The 25,555-nt window shown below is 43.2% G+C and overlaps 1 protein-coding gene across 1 annotated transcript in view; it reads right to left on the reverse strand.

Annotated features, from left to right (window-relative positions):
• The window catches only part of ddx31 (DEAD (Asp-Glu-Ala-Asp) box polypeptide 31), a 77,133-nt gene that overhangs the window by 23,187 nt on the left and 28,391 nt on the right, over positions 1-25,555 (reverse strand). The window contains exons 13-20 of the mRNA XM_024418341.2: positions 22,321-22,538; positions 20,739-20,891; positions 19,926-19,985; positions 18,804-18,854; positions 17,038-17,177; positions 14,952-15,036; positions 14,704-14,815; positions 14,033-14,216 (exon numbers count right to left, since the gene is read on the reverse strand). Of these exons, the coding sequence (XP_024274109.2) occupies positions 14,033-14,216; positions 14,704-14,815; positions 14,952-15,036; positions 17,038-17,177; positions 18,804-18,854; positions 19,926-19,985; positions 20,739-20,891; positions 22,321-22,538 (1,003 nt within the window). The remainder of the gene's footprint in view (positions 1-14,032; positions 14,217-14,703; positions 14,816-14,951; positions 15,037-17,037; positions 17,178-18,803; positions 18,855-19,925; positions 19,986-20,738; positions 20,892-22,320; positions 22,539-25,555) is intronic.

The following is a 25,555-nucleotide window of genomic DNA, read 5'->3' on the forward strand; positions in this document are numbered from 1 at the left end:
ATAATACTGGACTGTCGGACCACCATTTTATTACGTTTGCAATCGCAACAAATAATCTGCTTAGTTAGACCCCAACGAAGGATCATCAAAAGCCGTGCTATAAATTCCCGGACAACCCAAAGACTCCTAGATGCCCTTCCAGACTCCCTCCACCTATTCAAGGACAGAGTACAAAAATCAGTTAACCGCCGGAGGAACTAAATTTAACCTTGCGCAATACCCTAGATGCATTCGCACCCCTAAAAACGTGGCATAAGAAAGTAGCTCCCCGGTAAACAGAAAATAACCGAGCCCTGAATCAAGCTTCTAGAAAATTGGAACGGAAATGGCGCTCCACCAAACTGGAAGTCTTCCGACTAGCTTGGAAAGACAGTACCGTACAATATCAAAGAGCCCTCACTGCTGCTCGATCATCCTATTTTTCCAACTTAATTGAGAATAAGAACAATTTTAAATTATTTTTGATACTGTCGCAAAGCTAACTAAAAATCCTTCCCCAAGAAGATGGCTTTCACTTCAGCAGTGATAAATTCATGAACTTCTATGACGAAAGGATCATGATCATTAGAAAGAAAATTACGGACTCCATTACGGACTACTCTTTAAATCTGCGCATTCCTCCAAAGCTCAGTTGTCCTGAGTCTGCACAACACTGCCAGGACCTGTGATCAAGGGAGACAAGTGTTTTAATCCTCGATCTCTTGACACATTCATGAAAATAGTAAAGGCCTCTAAACCTTCAAGATGCATACTGGACCCTATTCCAACTAAACTACTGAAAGAGCTTTTTCCTGCGCGTGGCCCTCCTTTGTTGAACATAATAAACGGATCCCTATCCACTGGATGTGAACCAAACTCACTAAAAGTGGCAGTAATTGAAAAAACAAAACCATGACCCAGAAAATATAAAAAACTATATTGAATCTCCCCATTCCTCTCAAACATTTTATAAAAAGCTGTTGCACAGCAACTCACTGCCTTTCTGAAGACAACGTACAGTTGTGGCCAAAAGTTAAGAATGACACAAATACTAATTTTCATATACTCCCTCCAGAATGTTATGGAGAGTGATCAGATGACAGAGCACCAAGTGTGAGAGTGTTGACGAGGACAAGGCTGGAGATCATTGTCATGCTGATTGAGTTCGAATAACAGACTGGATGCTTCAAAAGGAGGGTGGTGCTTGGAATCATTGTTGTTCCTCTTTCAACCATGGTTACCTAAAAGGAAACACGTGCCGTCATCATTGCTTTGCACAATTAGGGCTTCACAGGCAAGGATATTGCTGCCAATAAGATTGCACCTACATCAACCATTTATCGGATCATCAAGAACTTCAAGAAAAGTGGTTAAATTGTTGTGAAGGCGGCTTCAGGGCGCCCAAGAAAGTCCAGCAAGCGCCAGGACCATCTCCTAAAGTTGATTCAGCTGCGGGATCGGGGCACCACCAGTACAGAGCCTGTTCAGGAATGGCAGCAGGCAGGTGTGAGTGCATCTGCACGCACAGAGAGGCAAAGACTTTTGGAGGATGGGCTTGTGTCAAGAAGGGCAGCAAAGAAGCCACTTCTCTCCAGGAAAAACATCAGGGACAGACTGATATTCTGCAAAAGGAACAGGGGTTGGACTGCTGAGGACTGGGGTAAAGTCATTTTCTCTGATGAATCCCCTTTCCGATTGTTTGGGGCATCTGGAAAAAAGCTTGTCCGGAGAGGACAAGGTGAGCGCTACCATCAGTCCTGTGTAATGCCAACAGTAAAAGCATCCTGAGACCATTCATGTGTGGGGTTGCTTCTCAGCCAAGGGAGTGGGCTCACTCACAATTGTGCCTAAGAACACAGCCATGAATAAAGAATGGTACCAATACGTCCTCCGAGAGCAACATCTTCCAACCATCAAGGAACAGTTTGGTGACGAATAATGCCTTTCCCAGCATGATGGAGCACCTTGCCATAAGGCAACAGTGATTACTAAGTGGCTCGGGAAACAAAACATCAATATTTTGGGTCCAGGGCCAGGAAACTCCCCAGACCTTAATCCCATTGAGAACTTGTGGTCAATCCTCAATAGGCAGGTAGACAAACAGAAACCCACAAATTCTGACAAACTCCAAACATTGATTATGCAAGAATGGGCTGCCATCAGTCAGGATGTGGCAAGAAGTTACTTGACAGCATGCCAGGGCGGATTGCAGAGGTCTTGAAAAAGAAGGGTCAACACTGCAAATATTGACTCATTGCATCAACTTCATGTAATTGTCAATAAAAGCCTTTGACACTTATGAAATGCTTGTAACTATTCAATATTCCATAGTAACATTGACAAAAATATCTAGACACTGAAGCAGCCAATTTTGTGGTAATTAATGTGTCACTCAAAACTTTGCCACGACTGTATACGAAACACTTCACGCTTCAGTCTGGTTTTAGACTCCATCATAGCACTGAGACTGCACTCGTGAAGGTGGTAAATTACCTTTTAATGGCGTCAGACCAAGGCTACGCATCTGTCCTGGTGCTCCTAGTCCTTAGTGCTGCTTTTGACAGCATTGGTCATGGCATTCTTTTGTAGAGAACGGAAACCCAAATTGGCCTGGTTTAGAGCTTATCTGTCGGAAAGATATCAGTTTGTCCTCTGACAAATCAACTACGTTTCGGTGTTCCTCAAGGTTACATTTTAAGACCATTATTGCTTTCACTATATATTTTACCTCTTGGTGATGTCTTTCGGAAACACCATGTTAACTTTCACTACTATGCGGACGATAAACAGCTGTACGTTTCATCGAAATGGTGAATCCCCAAAATTGCCCTCCCTGGAAGCCTGTGTTTCAGACATAAGGTAGTGGATGGCGGCAATTGTTTTACTTTTAAACTCTGTCAAAACAGAGATGCTAGTTCTAGGTCTTAAGCTTTTTGGGGGAGTCTCTCTCATGTGCAAAGGGATTTATAAATACATTTGATTGATTGTGATGATCTAGCATTTGGTTCACTCCAGACTTGACTGCAACTTTTCAGGGAAGTCAGGAACCAATACACACACAGTTAGGAAAGCAAAGGCCAGCTTTTTCAAACAGAAATGTACATCCTGCAGCACTAATTCCAAAATGTTTTGGGACAGTGTAAAGTTCATGGAGAATAAGAGAACCTCTTCCAAGCTGCCCATTGCACTGATAAATCAACGATAATCGATAAAGCTTTTCTCTATGGCTGGCCATGCTTTCCACCTGGCTACCCCAACCCCGGCCAACAGCTCTGCACCCCCCGCAGCAACTGGCCCAAGCCTCCCACCCCCTTCTCCCAAATCCAGACAGCTGATGTTCTGAAAGAGCTGCAAAATCTGGATCCCTACAAAATCAGTACCCTCTTTCCTAAAATGATCCGCCACCATTGTTGCAACCCCTATTACTAGTCTGTTCAACCTCTTTTGTATCGTCTGAGATTTCTAAAGATTGGAAAGCGGTCACGGTCATCCCCCTCTTCAAAGGGGGAGACACTCTAGACCCAAACTGTTACAGACCTATATATATCCTGCCCTGCCTTTCTAAAGTCTTCGAAAGCCAAGTGAACAAACAGATCACCGACCAATTAGAATCCCACCATACGTTCTCCGCTATGCAATCTGGTTTCCAAGCTGGTCACGGGTGCCCCGCAGCCACGCTCATAGTCCTAAACGATATCATAACCACTGTCGATAAAAAAACAGTTCTGTGCAGCTGTCTTCATCGACCTGGCCAAGGCTTTCGACTCTGTCAATCACCACATCCTCATTGGCAGACTCGTTAGGCGGTCTCTCAAATGATTGCCTCGCCTGGTTCACCAACTACTTCTCAGATAGAGTTTAGTGTGTCAAATCGAAGGGTCTGTTGTCCGGTCCTCCGGCAGTCTCTATCGGGGTGCCACAGGGTTCAATTCTTGGGACGACTCTCTTCTCTGTATACACCAATGACGTCACTCTTGCTGCTGGCGAGTCTCTGATCCACGTCTACGCAGATGATACCATTCTGTATACTTCTGTCCCTTCTTTGGACTGTTAACAACCCTCCAGACGAGCTTCAATGCCATACAACTCTCCTTCCGTGGCCTCCAGCTGCTCTTAAATACAAGTAAAACTAAATGTATGCTCTTCAACCGATCGCTGCCTGCACCTGCACCAAGGATCATTTAGCTATTTGATTTAGAATTTTAAAACCCCTTGAAGTAACAATTTTTTATTTATTTATTTGATCTTACTGCTGTTTGTCCATACAAATGCATTGAATAGAAGATTCATTACATGGAACAGATAGTTGCAAAATAAATATCAATATTAAGTTTGTTCTACAGTGTCTCTCCGATATCAGAGAGATAATAATTTTTTTATACATTTATTTAACCCCATATTTTTGGCATTAAACAATCCAGAAATACTGTGTCTTCAGAAAATATTCAGACCCCTTGGCCATTTCCACATATTGTTACATTACAGCCTTATTTTAAAATTGTTTCAATTGTTTTCCACCCTCAATCTACACACGAGCAAACTACAAAGCAGAAACAGGTTTTTAGAAATGTTTGCTAATTTATAAATAAAATACTGAAATATCCCATTTACGTATCAGTCAAGTTTGGACACCTACTCATTCAAGGCTTTTTCTTTATTTTTACTTTCTTCTACATTGTAGAATAAAATTGGACATTAAAACTATGAAATAACACATATGGAATCATGAAGTAACCAATAAAAGTGGTATGCAAATCAAAATATATTTTATATTTGAGATACCTCAGAATAGCCACAATTTGCCTTGACAGCTTTGCACACTTGGCATTCTCTCAACCAGCTTAACCTGGAATGCTTTTCCAAAAATCTTGGAGTTCCCACATATGCTGAGCACTTGTTGGCTGCTTTTCATTCACAACTGCGGTGCAACTCATCCCAAACCATCTCAATTGGGTTGAGGTCAGGTGACTGGAGGCCAGGTCATCTGATACAGTACTCCATCACTCTCCGTCTTGGTCAAACACAGCCTGGAGGTGTGTTGGGTCATTTTCCTGTTGAAAAACAAATGATAGTACCACTAAGCGCAAACCAGATGGTATGGCGTATCGCTGCAGAACACTGTGGTAGCCATGTTGGTTAAGTGTGCCTTGAATTCTAAATAAAATCACTGACAGTGTCACCAGCAAAGAACCCCCACACCTCCTCCTGGGAACCACACATGCAGAGATCATCCATTCACCTGCTCCGGGTCTTACAAAGACACGGCGGTTGGAAGCAAAAATCTCAAATTTGGCCCAAGCAAGTCTCCTTCTTATTGGTATCCTTCAGTTGTGGTTTCTTTGCAGAAATTCGACCATGAAGGCCTGATTTACGCAGTCTCCTCTGAACAGTTGATGTTGAGATGTGTCTGTTACTTGAACTCTGTAAAGCATTTATTTGGGCTGCAATTTCTGAAGCTGGTAACTGTAATGAACTTGTCCTCTGCAGCAGAGGTAACTCTAGGTCTTCCTATCTTATGGCGGTCCTCATGAGAGCCAGTTTCATCATAGCGCTTGATGGTTTTTACGAATGCGCTTGAAGAAACATTAAAAGTTCTTTAAATTTTCTGAATTGACTGACCATGTCTTCAAGTAATGGACCATTGTTTCGATTTGCTTTGCTTATCTGAGCTGTTCTTGCCATATGGACTTTCACCAAATATCACCCCTACCTTGTCAAAACACAACTGATTGGCTCAAATGCATTTAATAAGGAAAGAAATTGCACAAATGTACTTTTAACAAGGCACAGATGTTAATTGAAATGCATTCCAGGTGACTACCTGGTCAGAGTCTTAAGGAGCCTTTTGACAAACTCCAAGTGGGCTGTGATGTACTGGGCGGCAGGGTAGCCTAGCGGTTAGAGCGTTGGACTAGTAACCGGAAGGTTGCAAGTTCAAACCTCCGAGCTGACAAGGTACAAATCTGTTGTTCTGCCCCTGAACAGGCAGTTATAACCCACTGTTCCTAGGCTGTCATTGAAAATAAGAATGTGTTTTTAAACTGACTTGCCTAGTTAAATAAATGTATAAAAAAATGTACCTTTTACTGAGGAGTGGCTTCTGTCTGGCCACGCTACCATAAAGGCCTGATTAGTGTCTGTAGAGATGGTTGTCCTTCTGGAAGATTCTCCCATCTCCACAGAGGAATACTAGAGCTCTGTCAGAGTGACCATTGGCTTCTTGGTCACCTCCCTGACGAAGGCCCTTCTCCCCCGATTGCTCATTTTGGCAGTCCTGATCGTTCCAAATTTCTTTCATTTAAGAACGATGGAGGCCACTGTGTTCTTGGGGACCTTCAAATGCTGCAGAAATGTTTTTGTACCATTGCCCTGATATGTGTCTCAACACAATCCTGTCTCGGAGCTCTACGGACAATTCCTTCGACCTCATGTCTTGATTTTTGCTCTGACATGCGCTGTCATCTGTGGAACCATAGACAGGTGTGTGTCTTTCCAAATCATGTTCAATCAATTTAAATTTACCACAGATGGACTCAAATCAAGTTGTAGGAACATCTCAAGGATGATCCATGTAAAAAGGATGCACCTGAGCTCAATTTCAAGTCTCATAGCAAAGGGTCTGAATACTTAATTAAATAAGGTCAGTTATTTTGTTTTATACATTTGCAAAAATCTCTAAAAACCTGTTTTCGCTTTATTATTAAGGTGTAGTGTGTGTAGATCGAGGATTTTTTTTTTTTTAAATCCATTTTTAGAATAAGGTAACAAAATGTGGAAAAGACAAGGGGTCTGAAAACTTTTTGAAGGCATTGTACTTCCATACATTTTTTCAACTGTTACCAAGGGACCTTCAGTCAAGTCTTGTATGGCCTGTACATGTTCATTAGAGTCAATTAGTGTGTAGCCAAAAACGGTTCGGACGCCACAGACAGCAGTTGGCAGATCGTCTGTACCGACTTCAGACGAGTCTCCTGACACTTGTGGAGTCTCCTGACACACGCGGGTGTGCGGAAATCAACTGTAGGGGGTTAACCTTTTTGGGATAGGCGGCAGCATTTTCACTTTTGGATGAATAAGGTGCCCAGAGTGAACTGCTTCTTACTCTGTCCCAGATGCTAATATATGCATATGATTATTTCTAAAACTGTTTGAATGATGTCTGAGAATAACAGAACTCATTTGACAGGCGAAAACCTGAGAAAAATACAACCAGGAAGTGGGAAATCTGAGGTTTGTAGTTTTTCAAAGCTTGGCCTACCGAATACAAAGTGTCTATGGGGTCAAGTTGCTCTTCCTACGGCTTCCACTAGATGTCAACCGTCTTTAGAAACTTGTTTCAGGCTTCTGCTATAAAAGAGGGGGGAATGGGAGCTGAATGAGCCATGAGTCTGGCAGAGTGTCTCAGGCTCGTGACGCGCGCTCCCGACAGAGTTAGCTCTCGTTCCAGTGCTTTTCTTCAGACAATGAAATTCTCCGGTTGGAACCTTATTGATGATTTATGTTAAAAAACATCCTAAAGATTGATTCCATACATCGTTTGACTTGTTACTACGACCTGTAACGGAACTTTTAGAGTTTTTTGTCTAGACGAAGTGCTCGCGCCTCATGAAGATGGATTACTGGGCTGAACACGCTAGCAACAAGTGGCTATTTGGACATAAATGATGGACTTTATGGACCAAATCAGTCATTTATTGTCGAACTGGGAATCCTGGGAGTGCCTTCTGATGAAGATCAAAGGTTAGTGATTAATTTGATCTATATATTTCTGCTTTTTGTGACAATCTTTGGCTGGAAAAATGGCTGTGTTTTTTTGACTTGGCTATGACCTAACAATCATATGTTGTGCTTTCACTGTAAAGCCTTTTTGAAATTGGACACGATGGGTAATATTTCTGATGTTATTTCTAACTTCTGTTGACTCCAACATGGCGGATATTTCTCTGTCTGGATTGGGCTCTGAGCGCCGTACTCAGATTATGCTTTTTCCGTAAAGTTTTATTGAAATCTGACACAGCGGTTGCATTAAGGAGACGTCTATCTTTAATTCTGTGAATAACACCTGTATCTTTTATCAATGTTTACTATGAGTATTTCTGCAAAATCACCGGATGTAACGCGCCAATGTAAACAGATTTTTGGATATAAATATGCACATTATCAAACAAAACATACATGTATTGTGTAACATGATATCCTATGAGTGTCATCTGATGAAGATCAAAGGTTAGTGATTAATTTGATCTATATATTTCAGCTTTTTGTGACAATCTTTGGCTGGAAAAATGGCTGCGTGTTTTTTTGACTTGGCTATGACCTAACAATCATATGTTGTGCTTTCACTGTAAAGCCTTTTTGAAATTGGACACGTTGGGTAAATTAACAAGATGTTTCTTTCATTTGCTGTATTGGACTTATTAATGTGTGAAAGTTACATATTTCTAAAAACACATTTTTGAATTTCGCGCGCGCTGCCTTTTCAGCGGATTGTTGTCGAGGGGTTCCACTAGCGGAACGCCTGCCCTAGAAAAGTTAACAGTATTTCCGCACACAGACTGAGTCCATGCAGCTTATTATGTAACTTAAGCACTTTTTTACAACTGAACTTATTTAGGCTTGTCAAAACAAAGGGTTTAAATACCTGACTCAAGACATTTCTTCAAATATTATTCCACTCTGACATTATGGGGCATTGTGTGTAGGCCAGTGACACAATCTCAATTTAATAAATGTTTTTTCGGGCTGTAACAAAACATTCTAAATGCTTACTCTATAATAATACACTAAATCAAGATGGCACATTACACATGAAATATATTGAGCCAAAAATAACAAAAAGCCTAGAACTGGCAAATAGAATGCAATTGAATGAACATACAATTGACTTCAATGTGATTTTAATATACAGGCCTACGTAGCCCATATCTTTTGCAGTCATCTCTGTTTTCACTTCAAACAATTTTATTCTTTACTTGTTTGTAACAATTGCAAAGAAATTGGCAACGTTGTATTTGTATTCAACTTCGTTCTGAAGTTATCGGCGGTCACAGCGCGGCAGAAAACTCTTAATTCTGTGTTTAGCTGAGCTCTTCTGTGTATAAAGTGACTGGGAAGGGCAAAAAAGCATCTAAGCCAGTCGGTAAATAACAAACGTTTTCAAGTGCAACTTTAGTAATAATGGTTTTGGGAAACAATCGAAGATGGTAAGACGGTTCTAGCAATGATCTTAATGCAATGAAGGCTTTGGGAAACGAGTCCCAAGACCCTGGTCAAAAGTAGTGCACTATATAGGGAATACGGTGCCACTTGGGACACACACAAGAAAAAAACATGAACCACACTCTTACATCAAGGTGATGGGCAAGGAATCGTTTTACAAACCTAGCTCGCCGAAACCAAATGAACCAAGTTCCACTGAGCTGAACGTCAGTCAGACTGCATATATCTATAGCAGGTGCTAGCTGCTAGCTTGCTGTAGAAGTGAGAGCCCACGCTAATCAGTCCAAGCAGCGCAGAATATACTAACACGTCTCCCACAATCAGCAGACTAATGAGCACTATGGCACCCTGCTGAGCTGACCCTCCTTCCCTCTCTCCGGCTGTGCTGCGCTGCCAGCGTCTGTCTGGAGGGCGAGTCCAGGCCAAGCAGCCAGCCAGAAGTCAGTCAGGCCAGAACCTGAGTGCTAAGCCTCAGGGGACTCCCTCAGATGACCACTAATAGCTGTGTGAGAGTAGAGATGAGTGGAGGCAGGTCCAGTGTCAGACACCCCTAGCAACGGCCCCGCCTGGCCATACGGATCGTCCTCTGGGAGTCTAGACATACAGCCACTCCTCTACACCCAGAGGGACAGGAATGGCAGCTCGCTATGGCTGATATTTCAAAAGCAAAAAAAGGGCAGCTTCCTCCATTGCACACATGCAGTTGAAGCCGGAAGTCACGAAACTATTTTTTCAACCACTCCACAAATTTCTTGTGAACAAACTATAGTTTCGGCAAGTTGGTTAGGATATATACTTTGTGCATGACAAGTAATTTTTCCAACAATTGTTTAAAGACTTTATCTCAGAGGTTATTTGACTTACCTCACTGTATCACAATTCCAGTGGGTCAGAAATTTACATACACTAAGTTGTCTGTGCCTTTAAACAGCTTGGGAAAAACCCAGAAAATGCTTTAGAAGCTTCTGATAGGCAAATTTACATCATTTGAGTACCTGTGGATGCATTTCAAGGCCTACCTTCAAACTCAGTGCATCTTTGCTTGACATCATGGGAAAATCAAAAGAAATCAGCCAAAAACACAGAAAAAAAAAATGTGTAGACCTCCACAAATCTGGTTCATCCAGCAATTTCCAAACCCCTGAAGGTACCACATTCATCTGTACAAACAATAGTATAAGTAGTAAAAGTATAAACACCATGGGACCACGCAGCCATCATACCGCTAAGGAAGGAGACGCGTTCTGTCTCCTAGAGATGAACGTACTTTGGTGCGAAAAGAGCAAATCAATCCCAGAACAGCAACAAAGGACCTTAAGAAGATGCTGTAGGAAACCGGTACAAAAGTATCTATATCCACAGTAAAACGAGTCCTATATCGACATAACCTGAAAGGCCTCTCAGCAAGGAAGAAGCCACTGCTCCCAAACAGCCATAAAAAAGCCAGACTACAGTTTGCAACTGCACATGGGGACAAAGATTGTACTTCCTCTGGCCTGATTAAACAAAAATAGAACTGTTGGGCCATAATGACCATCATTATGTTTGGAGGAAAAGGGGGAAGGCTTGCAAGCCGAAGAACACCATCCCAACAGTGAAGCACGGGGGTGGCAGCATCATGTTGTGGAGGTGCTTTGCTGCAGGAGGGACTGGCGCATTTCACAAAATAGATGGCTTCATGAGGGAGGTAAAATGAAGTGGATATATTGAAGCAACATCTCAAGACATCAGTCAGGAAGTTAAATCTTGGTCACAAATGGGTCTTCCAAATGGACAATGACCCCAAGCAAACTTCCAAATTTGTGGCAAAATGGCTTAAGGACAACAAAGTCAAGGTATTGGAGTGGCCATCACAAAGCCCTGACCTCAATCCTATAGAAAATGTGTGGGCAGAACTGAAAAAGTGTGTGCGAGCAAGGAGGCCTACATACCTGACTCAGTTACACCAGCTCTGTCAGGAAGAATTCACCCAACTTATTGTGGGAAGCTTGTGGAATATTACCCAAAACATTTGACCCAAGACAAACAATTTAAAGACAATGGTACCAAATTCCACATGAGTATGTAAACTTCTAAACCACTGGGAATGTGATGAAAGAAATAAAAGCTGAAATAAATTTCTCTGCTATTATGACATTTCACATTCTTAAAATAAAGTGGTGATCCTAACTGACCTAAAACAGGGAATTTTTCTAGGATTAATGTCAGGAATTGTGAAAAACAGAGTTAAATATATGTAGGTGCATGTAAACTTCCGACTTCAACTGTACATTGAGGTCTGTCCAACGCTGGTCCGACCAAGCTGACTCCACACTCCAAGACTGCTTCCATCACGTGGACTGGGAGATGTTTCGTATTGCGTCAGACAACAACATTGACGAATACGCTGATACGGTGTGCGAGTTCATTAGAACGTGCGTTGAAGATGTCGTTCCCATAGCAACGATTAAAACATTCCCTAACCAGAAACCGTGGATTGATGGCAGCATTCGTGTGAAACTGAAGGCACGAACCACTGCTTTTAATCAGGGCAAGGTGTCTGGTAACATGACTGAATACAAACAGTGCAGCTATTCCCTCCGCAAGGCTATCAAACAAGCTAAGCGCCAGTACAGAGACAAAGTAGAATCTCAATTCAACGGCTCAGACACAAGAGGTATGTGGCAGGGTCTACAGTCAATCACGGACTACAGGAAGAAACCCAGCCCAGTCTCGGACCAGGATGTCTTGCTCCCAGGCAGACTAAATAACTTTTTGCCCGCTTTGAGGACAATACAGTGCCACTGACACGGCCTGCAACGGAATCATGCGGTCTCTCCTTCACTGCAGCCGAAGTGAGTAAGACATTTAAACGTGTTAACCCTCGCAAGGCTGCAGGCCCAGACGGCATCCCCAGCCGCACCCTCAGAGCATGCGCAGACCAGCTGGCCGGTGTGTTTACGGACATATTCAACCAATCCCTATACCAGTCTGCTGTTCCCACATGCTTCAAGAGGCCACCATTGTTCCTGTTCCCAAGAAAGCTAAGGTAACTGAGCTAAACGACTACCGCCCCGTAGCACTCACATCCGTCATCATGAAGTGCTTTGAGAGACTAGTCAAGGACCATATCACCTCCACCCTACCTGACACCCTTGACCCACTCCAATTTGCTTACCGCCCAAATAGGTCCACAGACGATGCAATCTCAACCACACTGCACACTGCCCTAACCCATCTGGACAAGAGGAATACCTATGTGAGAATGCTGTTCATCGACTACAGCTCGGCATTCAACACCATAGTACCCTCCAAGCTCGTCATCAAGCTCGAGACCCTGGGTCTCGACCCCGCCCTGTGCAACTGGGTACTGGACTTCCTGACGGGCCGCCCCCAGGTGGTGAGGGTAGGCAACAACATCTCCTCCCCGCTGATCCTCAACACTGGGGCCCCACAAGGGTGCGTTCTGAGCCCCCTCCTGTACTCCCTGTTCACCCACGACTGCGTGGCCATGCACGCTCCAACTCAATCATCAAGTTTGCGGACGACACAACAGTGGTAGGCTTGATTACCAACAACGACGAGACGGCCTACAGGGAGGAGGTGAGGGCCCTCGGAGTGTGGTGTCAGGAAAATAACCTCACACTCAACGTCAACAAAACTAAGGAGATGATTGTGGACTTCAGGAAACAGCAGAGGGAACACCCCCCATCCACATCGATGGAACAGTAGTGGAGAGGGTAGCAAGTTTTAAGTTCCTCGGCATACACATCACAGACAAACTGAATTGGTCCACTCACACAGACAGCATCGTGAGGAAGGCGCAGCAGCGCCTCTTCAACCTCAGGAGGCTGAAGAAATTCGGCTTGTCACCAAAAGCACTCACAAACTTCTACAGATGCACAATCGAGAGCATCCTGGCGGGCTGTATCACCGCCTGGTATGGCAACTGCACCGCCCTCAACCGTAAGGCTCTCCAGAGGGTAGTGAGGTCTGCACAACGCATCACCGGGGAAAACTACCTGCCCTCCAGGACACCTACACCACCCGATGCTACAGGAAGGCCATAAAGATCATCAAGGACATCAACCACCCGAGCCACTGCCTGTTCACCCCGCTGTCATCCAGAAGGCGAGGTCAGTACAGGTGCATCAAAGCTGGGACCGAGAGACTGAAAAACAGCTTCTATCTCAAGGCCATCAGACTGTTAAACAGCCACCACTAACATTGAGTGGCTACTGCCAACACACTGTCAATGACACTGACTCTACTCCAGCCACTTTAATCATGGGAATTGATGGGAAATGATGTAAATATATCACTAGCCACTTTAAACAATGCTACCTTATATAATGTTACTTACCCTACATTGTTCATCTCATATGCATACGTTGATACTGTACTCTATATCATCGACTGCATCCTTATGTAATACATGTATCACTAGCCACTTTAACTATGCCACTTGGTTTACATACTTATCTCATATGTATATACTGTACTCGATATCATCTACTGTATCTTGCCTATGCTGCTCTGTACCATCACTCATTCATATATCCTTATGTACATATTCTTTATCCCCTTACACTGTGTATAAGACAGTTTTTTTTTTGGAATTGTTAGTTAGATTACTTGCTCGTTATTACTGCATTGTCGGAACTATTAGCACAAGCATTTCGCTACACTCGCATTAACATCTGCTAACCATGTGTATGTGACAAATAAAATTTGATTTGATGATTTGATTTGATTTACATGCATACATGCTAAACAACACATTTTTACATTAAAAAAAAGATGTATGAATGACAGTAAGAAAGTGACAGACAGTTCAGTAATGTGTTAGGCTCACCTCTTGCCCTTGGCCTGTCCCTTGTCTTTGTTGGAGCCCTTGGCAGGGGCGGTGACCAGGCCCTGTGGGGCGTCCCTCAGGCCGAAGCTCTTGGCGGCGTGGCCCAGGTGCAGGGCTTTGATATGGAAGATGTGCTTCATGTTGGATGGGTAGGCAGTGTACGCCCGTAGGAAGGACTGCAAGGCTAAAGCAACAGAGGAAAGCGATTAGTGAACTTCACTAAAACGAGGACCACAAAACAGGAGTTTAAACCAGTCAACCAGACAAACTGTTAGTGAGAATATCACTCTCATAATGAGGAAGCCGTTCTTTTGATTCTGTACCCAAACTTTCCTGCTATATACAATATAATGTCAGTGATCATGTTAAACATAGAATTCTTCGCTTTTTTTGTCCGTTAAACCCAGCAATGTTGGGTGAAGTTGGTTTGTAACGCATGGTGATTATGCATTTAACTTGAATTTATTACATTTTTTACCCATGTGCTTAAATCTTTTTTTTTGTGTGTTATTCCCAACTATTAGATTTTTTTTAATGTTAGTATTCTGTTTTAAAAATGGAAAGGGGGAGGTGCCATACTATCCCTCTCCTGCAGTTTTCCTATGTCTTTAAATTCTCATCTTATTGCCTTGTCTTTTCTTGTGTGCAAATTTTAAACAAATTTAACACACCTCTCTTGGCTGCTTGGACAGAGTTGTTATCGTTATGGACAACGTTCTCAAACTCCGTCTGTAGGACAGTTGCTCTTTCCTGTACCTCCTGCTCTGGAGCCCCGGAAGACTTCTACAGACACACACAGGTGCACAACACACACAAGTTATGTGGATTGAACTGACCAGAAGGAAAGCACTTTTAACATTGGTGAAAGCTGAATATAGTCTTATAAGTATAAAATGTGTTGAGCTTGTTGCTACCTCACCTTGCCGTCATACTTTCCCCTGACTTTGAAGCGGTCGTCCAGCATTAGCGTTGACAGAATCATCTCCATCTTCATCTCGGACAGGCTGGAGGAACAGTTGACAACAGGGGTGTAGTCATTAGTGCACTGTGCAAACTGTAGCAAACCGTTTTGAGGCAGAACATTTTTTAAAACAAAAACAAGAGTTTCAAATTGGACAAATTCAGGTAGGTCCATTCCATTTTTTGGCCCCTATGGTTACATTTGCTTCCTAGAGAATACACCCCAGACAACCTGAGTTCCACTGTGGACTGCTTTCAAAAAACTACCAAGTAAGTACATTTGGGGAAATCCAAACATTGTGACATAGCCTCAAACGGGTGCTTGTTCTAAAGACACAAAGTAGTGAGACTTTTGTAGTTTGACTTTCTATTGGATCTCTCCGGATGTCTTACTCCCTCGTCCTAAACCCTTTTAATAAACCTATAGCACAGTGGTTCCCAAACTGTGGGTTCGGCAGGAGGCCACAAACCACAATGGCCTCCCAGATCAATAAAGACAATGGCCTTTTTGAAATGTTAGCCCATTTCAAACAAACTCCTGTGCGAGCACATATCACATGAATATACATTAGACATGGCAAAACGTACAGAATTGCATGAAAATTTGCTTAACCATTTTCTTTGCGCCCCATGACAAAATGTGTAGAATTGCAGGAAATACGCTTTAAACCTGCTAACAACTCTCTCCGCCAACAAGAGGGGTGTGAACAGTTTGTGTCATGAACAGTGCTTGTGCCCATAAAAAGAGATGTGGGGTGCGGGATGTTCCACAATGCACGAATTCCCCCACACCCTAGCAGCAGAATGTCATGTTGCTTGTGGTAAATGACATTGTAAACAGTGGCGGTGTGTGATTAGTCTAGTCCTGATAGGCACGTGACCATAGAGGGTGACAGCTCTGGCTGGCTCTGCTCAGTGGCTGTCAGTGCTCCCCTTCACAGAGATTGATCTGCCCAGACGATTCAGCCCGGACTACACTAAGAGCTTGGGAATGAAGCATTAGTGTGTGTGTGTGCACAAAGTAAAACCATAGAGGTACGGCAACTGCTCCGCCCACAACCGTAAGGCTCTCCAGAGGGTAGTGAGGTCTGCACAACGCATCACCGGGGGCAAACTACCTGCCCTCCAGGACACCTACACCACCCGATGTTACAGGAAGGCCATAAAGATCATCAAGGACATCAACCACCCGAGCCACTGCCTGTTCACCCCGCTATCATCCAGAAGGCGAGGTCAGTACAGGTGCATCAAAGCTGGGACCGAGAGACTGAAAAACAGCTTCTATCTCAAGGCCATCAGACTGTTAAACAGCCACCACTAACATTGAGTGGCTGCTGCCAACACACTGACACTGACACGGACACAGACTCAACTCCAGCCACTTTAATAATGGGAAATGATGTAAATATATCACTAGCCACTTTAACAATGCTACCTTATATAATGTTACTTACCCTACATTATTCATCTCATATGCATACGTATATACTGTACTCTATATCATCGACTGCATCCTTATGTAATACATGTATCACTAGCCACTTTAACTATGCCACTTTGTTTACATACTCATCTCATATGTATATACTGTACTCGATACCATCTACTGTATCTTGCCTATGCTCCTCTGTACCATCACTCATTCATACATCCTTATGTACATATTCTTTATCCCCTTACACTGTGTATAAGACAGTAGTTTTGGAATTGTTAGTTAGATTACTTGTTGGTTATTACTGCATTGTCGGAACTAGAAGCACAAGCATTTCGCTACACTCGCATTAACATCTGCTAACCATGTGTATGTGACAAATAAAATTTGATTTGATTTGATTTGATTTAGGGACCACGTGTATGAGAACAGGACTGGGAGAGAAAAGTGTTTCACGGACTTATATGGAGCATAGAAAAGGACAAATAAGACTAACTTTAGAGTTGGAGACGCAGACAGACTGTGTGGAGATGTGTCACACAACCATAAAAAGGTTGTGAACATGGCAACACGGGTTAGAGAAGGGATGTTGAGTGATCATCCACAGACCTACCTGATATTGTGATTTGCTAGAGAAGTGACATAGGACATTTCAGCAGGGGTGAGAAAGAGAAGGCTGCTTCCCTTAGCTCCTATACGGGCAGTTCGCCCGACGCGGTGCACGTACTCTGCTGGAGTGGTTGGAGGGTTGTACTGAAACACACAGACACACAAATTACGAATTTAAATACAAATATGACATTTCACTTGGAATCCCTCTATGGACCACACTGCACACTGCCCTAACCCATCTGGACAAGAGGAATACCTATGTGAGAATGCTGTTCATCGACTACAGCTCGGCATTCAACACCATAGTACCCTCCAAGCTCGTCATCAAGTTCGAGACCCTGGGTCTCGACCCCGCCCTGTGCAACTGGGTACTGGACTTCCTGACGGGCCGCCCCCAGGTGGTGAGGGTAGGCAACAACATCTCCACCCCGCTGATCCTCAACACTGGGGCCCCACAAGGGTGCGTTCTGAGCCCTCTCCTGTACTCCCTGTTCACCCACGACTGCGTGGCCACGCACGCCTCCAACTCAATCATCAAGTTTGCGGACGACACAACAGTGGTAGGCTTGATTACCAACAACGACGAGACGGCCTACAGGGAGGAGGTGAGGGCCCTCGGAGTGTGGTGTCAGGAAAATAACCTCACACTCAACGTCAACAAAACTAAGGAGATAATTGTGGACTTCAGGAAACTGCAGAGGGAACACCCCGCTATCCACATCGATGGAACAGTAGTGGAGAGGGTAGCAAGTTTTAAGTTCCTCGGCATACACATCACAGACAAACTGAATTGGTCCACTCACACAGACAGCATCGTGAAGAAGGCGCAGCAGCGCCTCTTCAACCTCTGGAGGCTGAAGAAATTCGGCTTGTCACCAAAAGCACTCACAAACTTCTACAGATGCACAATCGAGAGCATCCTGGCGGGCTGTATCACTGCCTGGTACGGCAACTGCTCCGCCCACAACCGTAAGGCTCTCCAGAGGGTAGTGAGGTCTGCACAACGCATCACCGGGGGCAAACTACCTGCCCTCCAGGACACCTACACCACCCGATGTTACAGGAAGGCCATAAAGATCATCAAGGACATCAACCACCCGAGCCACTGCCTGTTCACCCCGCTATCATCCAGAAGGCGAGGTCAGTACAGGTGCATCAAAGCTGGGACAGAGAGACTGAAAAACAGCTTCTATCTCAAGGCCATCAGACTGTTAAACAGCCACCACTAACATTGAGTGGCTGCTGCCAACACACTGACACTGACTCAACTCCAGCCACTTTAATAATGGGAATTGATGGGAAATGATGTAAATATATCACTAGCCACTTTAAACAATGCTACCTTATATAATGTTACTTACCCTACATTATTCATCTCATATGCATACGTATATACTGTACTCTATATCATCAACTGCATCCTTATGTAATACATGTATCACTAGCCACTAACTATGCCACTTTGTTTACATACTCATCTCATATGTATATACTGTACTCGATATCATCTACTGTATCTTGCCTATGCTGCTCTGTACCATCACTCATTCATATATCCTTATGTACATATTCTTTATCCCCTTACACTGTGTATAAGACAGTAGTTTTGGAATTGTTAGTTAGATTACTTGTTGGTTATTACTGCATTGTCGGAACTAGAAGCACAAGCATTTCGCTACACTCGCATTAACATCTGCTAACCATGTGTATGTGACAAATAAAATTTGATTTGGACAGTAATGTCATGTTCTTATATTAGAATTTTACCTGTACAATCCATGTCACCTGAGGCATGTCAAGTCCACGTGCTGCAACATCCTGGAGAAAAAAAAAGAAAAGATTTTGATGTCGTGGACCTCCCAATGCAAGGCTGAAACCAACCCTCTGACTTTTAGGTAAGATTTAAGAAGTAGGTAAGAAGTAGTACATTTTCCTGGTTAAATGTGTGCACGCACAGGAGTTTGTTTGAACTGGGCTAACATTTCAAAAAGGCCATTGTCTTTATTGGCCTGGTAGGCCATTGTGGTTTGTGGCCAGCTGCGCTGCTGTAGCGTATAATGTAAATAAATAGCTGATATTGGAGTGCTAGGAAGAGGGAAGATGCTGCATGGAGCTCTGGGCCTTCGGTTGCCAGTGGCAGGGCCAGGATGAGCTGTGTATTGGCCGGGCACACTGGACTGCCTAGGAAGGGGTGGAGTAGCGATGCTGGCCTGGCCAGCCAGTACAGATGGCCCTGCCAAGCCTGTCAGACAGATTAGAACCACTTATTCATTCAGCCTTGTCATTTAGCATTAAGGGGTCTCTCATTCACACACATTTAATTTCCCCAAAATGAAGTTGTCATTGTTGATATTGTTTTGACATCGTGTGACGGTGTGTCTTAGTGGCTGGTTGAAGGAATGTAAGTCCAAACGAATGGCAAAGGACAAATATCTAGGAACTAAGCAATTGAATTGAATGACCAATCAAGTAGTGAAGGAGATGGGGGGTGGGGGGGGAAACAGAGACAGAGGGAGAGAGGGGTGTAAGGAAGGATGACAAGAACTGGCCATGCAACCTTTCACAACATCAAGTGAAAATGATTTTGAGAGGCAACAGTTCTGGGTTTAAGTCCATGGCAAGCTCAGTTGCCTAGGGAACATTTTAGCAAAATGCCAAAGCTAATGGAAAGAGAAGCTGGGCTGGTTCCCGCAGGGCAGGGATATTCTGTATTTTTCTTCCAGCAAACAGGGGCTGATACTCAGGCCACTCACTGCCTGGGACCCAGGGATACACAATTTAGACCTGGTACGACAGTCATTATTTAATCTAACTGTTTCCCTCAACCCGCAGGAAGATATCCGGCGTCATTTAGGCCCAGGCAGTGTCTCAAACGTTGAGCTGGCTTACCGTACAAAGCAGAATTCCAGTCTTGCAGAGAGAGAACTCTTGAAAAACTTCTGTCCTTTCCTTTTAAAAATAAAGTTTGTTGTTTAATTTTGTACAGGTAAAAAATTATTTGACCATATAAGACAACACCAAAATCCATAAAGGGTATTTGTAGAGGACAATCTGTTTCAGGTGCAATAACAGCTGTGTCACCTGCCATCCTCGTCACAGGAGCAGTTGTAAGGGGCCCAAGCCTGTGCACTCCTATTACCAAACACATCCATAATAACTCTGTCCGAATCCCAAATGGCATCCTATCCCCAACATAGTGCACTACTTTTGACCAAAGCAGTACACTATCTCCGGAATAGGGTGCCATTTGAGACGTAGATCCAGCATCGATGACAGCCTCTGCCGTCCATACTGCCACCTGAACCATTCCTCTTTAATATATAACCAGAGCTTGTGCCCACTGCCCATCTCCAGTCCCACGCCCCCAGAGGTGCCATATGGGCAGCCCCCGTTGACTGTCATTAGCGGCCCTGGGACAGGGGTGAACACTGGGCAGGGCATTAGCCCTCAGCTCCTCCCCGGGTACAGCCACAGGGCATGGCCTGGTGACTGCCACACTACACCAGCTGGTTAGTGGCAACACAGGGCATGGTATAGCCACTCTCTGACCCTGACTAAAAGCAGCCTTCATTGGAAAGACTGTGCTGCTGCTCCAGAGAAGGCCCTGGAAGTGATGCCTGTGTAACACAAATGTAAAAAAGTCCTGTACTAACATGCAACAGTCACATGGGTACATGGTAGGTTAAAAAAGTAGGGTCTCACCTCCTGCTTCATGTTGCCATGGAGACGGAAGAAGCTGAGCAGAGGCTGCTGTTTGGCTTTTGGCCCAGAGAGCACGGCGTTGAAAAGGATCAGCAGGAACTCCACTGCCTCACAACTCGACACAAACACAATTATCTTGTGACCCTTCTCAAACTGCAGGGGTGAGAGGATAAACACAGCCATAATATAAAATGGGACAATGTGCATATCCTTTACTTTAGGGATGCAAACTTCAGTCACTTTTGCTGCCGAATAAAAAAAATCTCATTAACCGGTTAACAAACAGTAAAAAAAAAATCTAAACAGTAAAACGACGTGACCAACAGAAAATACTATTAGAGATCTGTATATAATGACGAGACGCTTATTTATCCGCCCTAACAGTGTTAAAAGGCTTGAAGGCAGGCGACATAGAAACGCATTGGGGTTATTTTGGACAGATTTTGGCGAGAGTGAAACCTCTCGCTTCGCCTCTTGCTCTCTGATACTAGGCATGCACACAAGGACCGGAGCTTAATGGAAACAAAATTGTATAGCCAATTATTGAACATGTAACTCCTGTAATGAAGCAGTAGCAAAAATATATACACAGCGTGTGTGTGTATATGTGTGTATATATGTATATATATAAAAAAAGGCATTCAAACATTTGCCAAAATGCAATTCGGGGGAAAACACCACTTGAAACAGCACACCTAATGCGAGCGGTTCCATATGTGACAGAGGAAAATCTCTGTTAGAAACTTAGAAAGAGGGGTGTATATATATGTGTGTGTATATATATATATATATATGTGTGTATATATATATATATATATATAAAAAAAGGCATTCAAACATTTGCCAAAATGCAATTCGGGGGAAAACACCACTTGAAACAGCACACCTAATGCGAGCGGTTCCATATGTGACAGAGGAAAATCTCTGTTAGAAACTTAGAAAGAGGGGTGTATAGTAAGTATAACAACTAGGATGCGTTGGTAATATGACTAAGATTGGGCCTTTGGCTTCTGGGAAACGAAAGTTATGAAAACCAATAGAACGGGAGAGAAACACGCAATTTAATTTAGAATCGTTGCAGTGACTGGGCTTACGAAAAGCAAGTTCCACTCCACTGAGGATATAATCTTACGCTGCCTGACATGTGGTAGGATATTCCACTCCTCAAACTAGGCTCTGTATGCTGTGCACGTGTCATAAGATGCATGACGACTAACGAAAATACACACGCGCCAATTCAATTCCACTAAATTATGCAAATTAGCCTGCAGACCAATAAGCACGACTGGTCAAATGTAATTTTCAGAAGCTAACCGATTAACATCCCTACTTAGTTTCCCAGAATGGTAAGACTAATTGAGCTCCCCGATTTAACACGAACAATAAGATGTTGATATTTGGGGGTTGGCTATCTGCATGTGGACTGTGCATTCTGGGCAGAAGTTTCTCCCAGGCACAGATCTAGGACCACCTTCACATCCCGCAAGCCTAATCTCAATCTTTAGTGAGAGAAAAGCTAAAACTGACCCAAGATCAGATCAGCATCTAGGGAAAACTTCACCCAATACCAGACCCTGCTTACCTTGCACTTGGACAGGATGAAGGCTGCCAGGCAGACCAGCCTTAGTTTGCTGGGAACCACCACCATGTGCTGCTGCAGCCTCTCGGGAACAGCAAAGCGGTCCGACTTGCCCCGGACTGTGGTGGGGTCCGGAGTTAGATTGTTGATCCCCTCAGAGTTCTCTCCCACCTGGATGCTGACCGGCTCCTTCATGCTGATCACAGCTAACCGGGATAAGCCTGCCAACACAACATTAATTAGAACAGTGAGATAAATCGAGACACAATCTCAATTTAATTCATTTTAAATTCAGCCTGTAACAACAAAATGTGGAATAAGTGAAAGGGTATGAATACTGTCTGAAGGCACTGTACACGCATCTCTATGCCAGGCACACAGTGTTAGTGGTGTCATACACTGTCTTGTAAAATATCATACAAAATGTACAATCCAAAGTCCATTGTCACTCCCTAAATATGTACAGTTGAAGTCGGAAGTTTACATACACTAAGGTTGGAGTCATTAAAACTCGTTTTTCAACCACTCCACACATTTCTCGTTAATAAACTATAGTTCTGGCAAGTCGGTTAGGACATAACTTTGTGCAAGACAAGTAATTTTTCCAACAATTGTTTACAGACAGATTATTTCGCTTATAATTCACTGTAATAATTCCAGGAGTCAGTGTGCCTTTAAACAGCTTGGAAAATTCCATGGCTTTAGAAGCTTCTGATTGACTCAAATGATGTCAATCAGCCTATTGGAGGTGTACCTGTGGATGTATTTCAAAGCCTACCTTCAAACTCAGTGCCTCTGACATCATGGGAAAATTAAAAGAAATCAGCCAAGACTTCAGGATAAAAAAAAACTGTAGACTTCCACAAGTCTGGTTCATCCTTGGGAGCAATTTCCAAACGCCTGAAGGTACCACGTTCATCTGTACAAACAATAATACGCAAGTATAAACACCATGGGACCATGCAGCCGTCATAGCGCTCAGGAAGGAGACGCGTTCTCTCTCCTAGAGATGTATGTACTTTGGTGCGAAAAGAGCAAATCAATCCCAGAACAACGGCAAAGGACCTAGTGAAGATGCTGAGGAAACAGGTACAAAAGTATCTATATCCACAGTAAAACGAGTCCTATATCGACATAACCTGAAAGGCCCCTCAACGAGGAAGAAGCCACTGCTCTAAAACCGTCATGAAAAAGCTTGACTACGCTTTTTGGAGAAATGTCCTCTGGTCTGATGAAACACAAATATGACTGTTTGGCCAAAATGACCATAGTTATGTTTGGAGGAAAAGGGAGGAGGCTTGCAAGCCGAAAAACACTATCCCAACCGTGAAGCACGGGGGTGGCAGCATCATGTTGTGCGGGTGCTTTCCTGCTAGAGGGACTGGTGCACTTCAGAAAATAGATGGTTTCATGAGGAAGGAAAATTATGTGGATATATTGAAGCAACATCTCAAGACATGAGTCAGGAAGTTAAATCTTGGTTGTAAATGGGTCTTCCAAAATGGACAAGCATACTTCCAAAGTTGTGGCAAAATGGCTTAAGGACAGCAAAGCCCTAAGGACATAGCCCTGACCTCAATCCTACAGAAAATGTGTGGGCAGAAATGAAAAAGAGCATGTGAGCAAGGAGGCCTACTAACCTGATTCAGTTACACCAGCTTTGTCAGGAGGAATGGGCTAAATTCACCCAACTTTTTGCGTGAAGCTTGTGGAAGGCTACCCAAAATGTTTGACCCAAGTTGAACAATTTAAAAGGCAATGCTATTAAATACTAACTGAATGTATGTAAACTTCTGACCAACTGGGAATGTGATGAAAGAAATAAAAGCTGATAAATAATTCTCGCAACTATTATTCTGACATTTCACATTCATAAAATAAAGTGGTGATCCTAACTGACCTAAGACAGGGAATTTTTAATAGGATTAAATGTCAGGAATTGTGAAAAACAGAGTTTAAATGTATTCGGCTACGGTGCATTTAAACTGTAAATGCCCCCAAAATATTTTTGGGGTCAGTATGGTGTGTGTGTATGTGACAGGTTAAAGGAAATATTCATAGCCTGTTATACATTAAAAAGTATTAGTAAGTTCATAGTATGTGAGGATCTTAAAATATCGAAGGTTAAAAAGATCATGCATTCAGTATTAGTTGATAGAGATTGATCATTCATATAATTGTGTTAAAGTTCAAATCCGTCAAGTGTACAAAGGGTACGAACTGTGAGAGGAATGTGTAAACGTTATATTGATTACTTTATTTTGTGGTGCCTAATGAAGGGTAAAAATGTTAATCTGTGATCTCCTAAATGCTCTTAATCCATGAGCCTAAGATCGATTGCTCTGGTCTCCACCCAAGTTCCCGGGGAAATCGCAGTCTTTTCTCATTGCACTAAAAGTTATTGAGGAAACAAGACTATCACTCTCGTGATTATTTCTCCCCTTTTTCAGGTATGTTATTGATGCTAAAAAAAAATGTTTTAAAAAGTAATAACTCGCTAACATGCCAAGAGTGTTTAAGGTGTGTAAACATCTTGAGGAAGTTAGAGTTAAGTTTGCAGAAAGTAATATGAGCCCTGCTCGGTTGCAGCGAAGAATAGCTTCGTACTGAGAGTAGCTGCCATTTTATGTCGATTGTGAATGAACATGTGCGTTGTTAATGAGATATTTTGCGGTGTTATTTGTATAATGGTTTTTCAAACACTTCATTGCCTGTTGATAAATTGAGTTATGGTTTACTGAGTTAAAGCTTTGTGCTTGACAGTTATATTGAAATTAGTATCTGTTTCAGTGAATACTGTTAGCCTTGCACCCTAAAAACTATTTCCTGTAGATCTGTTGTTCTATAAAATGTGTTACTTTTGTAAAATGATTGCACTAAAAGTTATTATTGAGGAAACAAGACCGTATCACTCTCGTGATTATTTCTCCCCCTTTTCAGGGGCGTAACATGTAACCTTCATTTAACTAGGCAAGTCAGTTAAGAACAAATTCTTATTTACAATGACAGCCTACCCCGGCGACGCTGGGCCAATTGTGCACCTATGGGACTCCCAATCACAGCCAGATGTGATAGAGCCTGGATTCGAACCAGGAACTGTAGTTACACCTCTTGCACTGAGATGCAGTGCCTTAGGCCTCTTCGTCCGTGTGTGTTAACTATTTAACTGTACTAGAATGCTTGAAAGGCCGCAAAAATGTTTCATATTTGTTATTGGTAAAAAAAAAAATTGGCAAGG

The sequence above is a fragment of the Oncorhynchus tshawytscha genome, unplaced genomic scaffold (genome assembly GCF_018296145.1).
Source record: "Oncorhynchus tshawytscha isolate Ot180627B unplaced genomic scaffold, Otsh_v2.0 Un_contig_766_pilon_pilon, whole genome shotgun sequence".
NCBI lineage: Eukaryota > Metazoa > Chordata > Actinopteri > Salmoniformes > Salmonidae > Oncorhynchus > Oncorhynchus tshawytscha.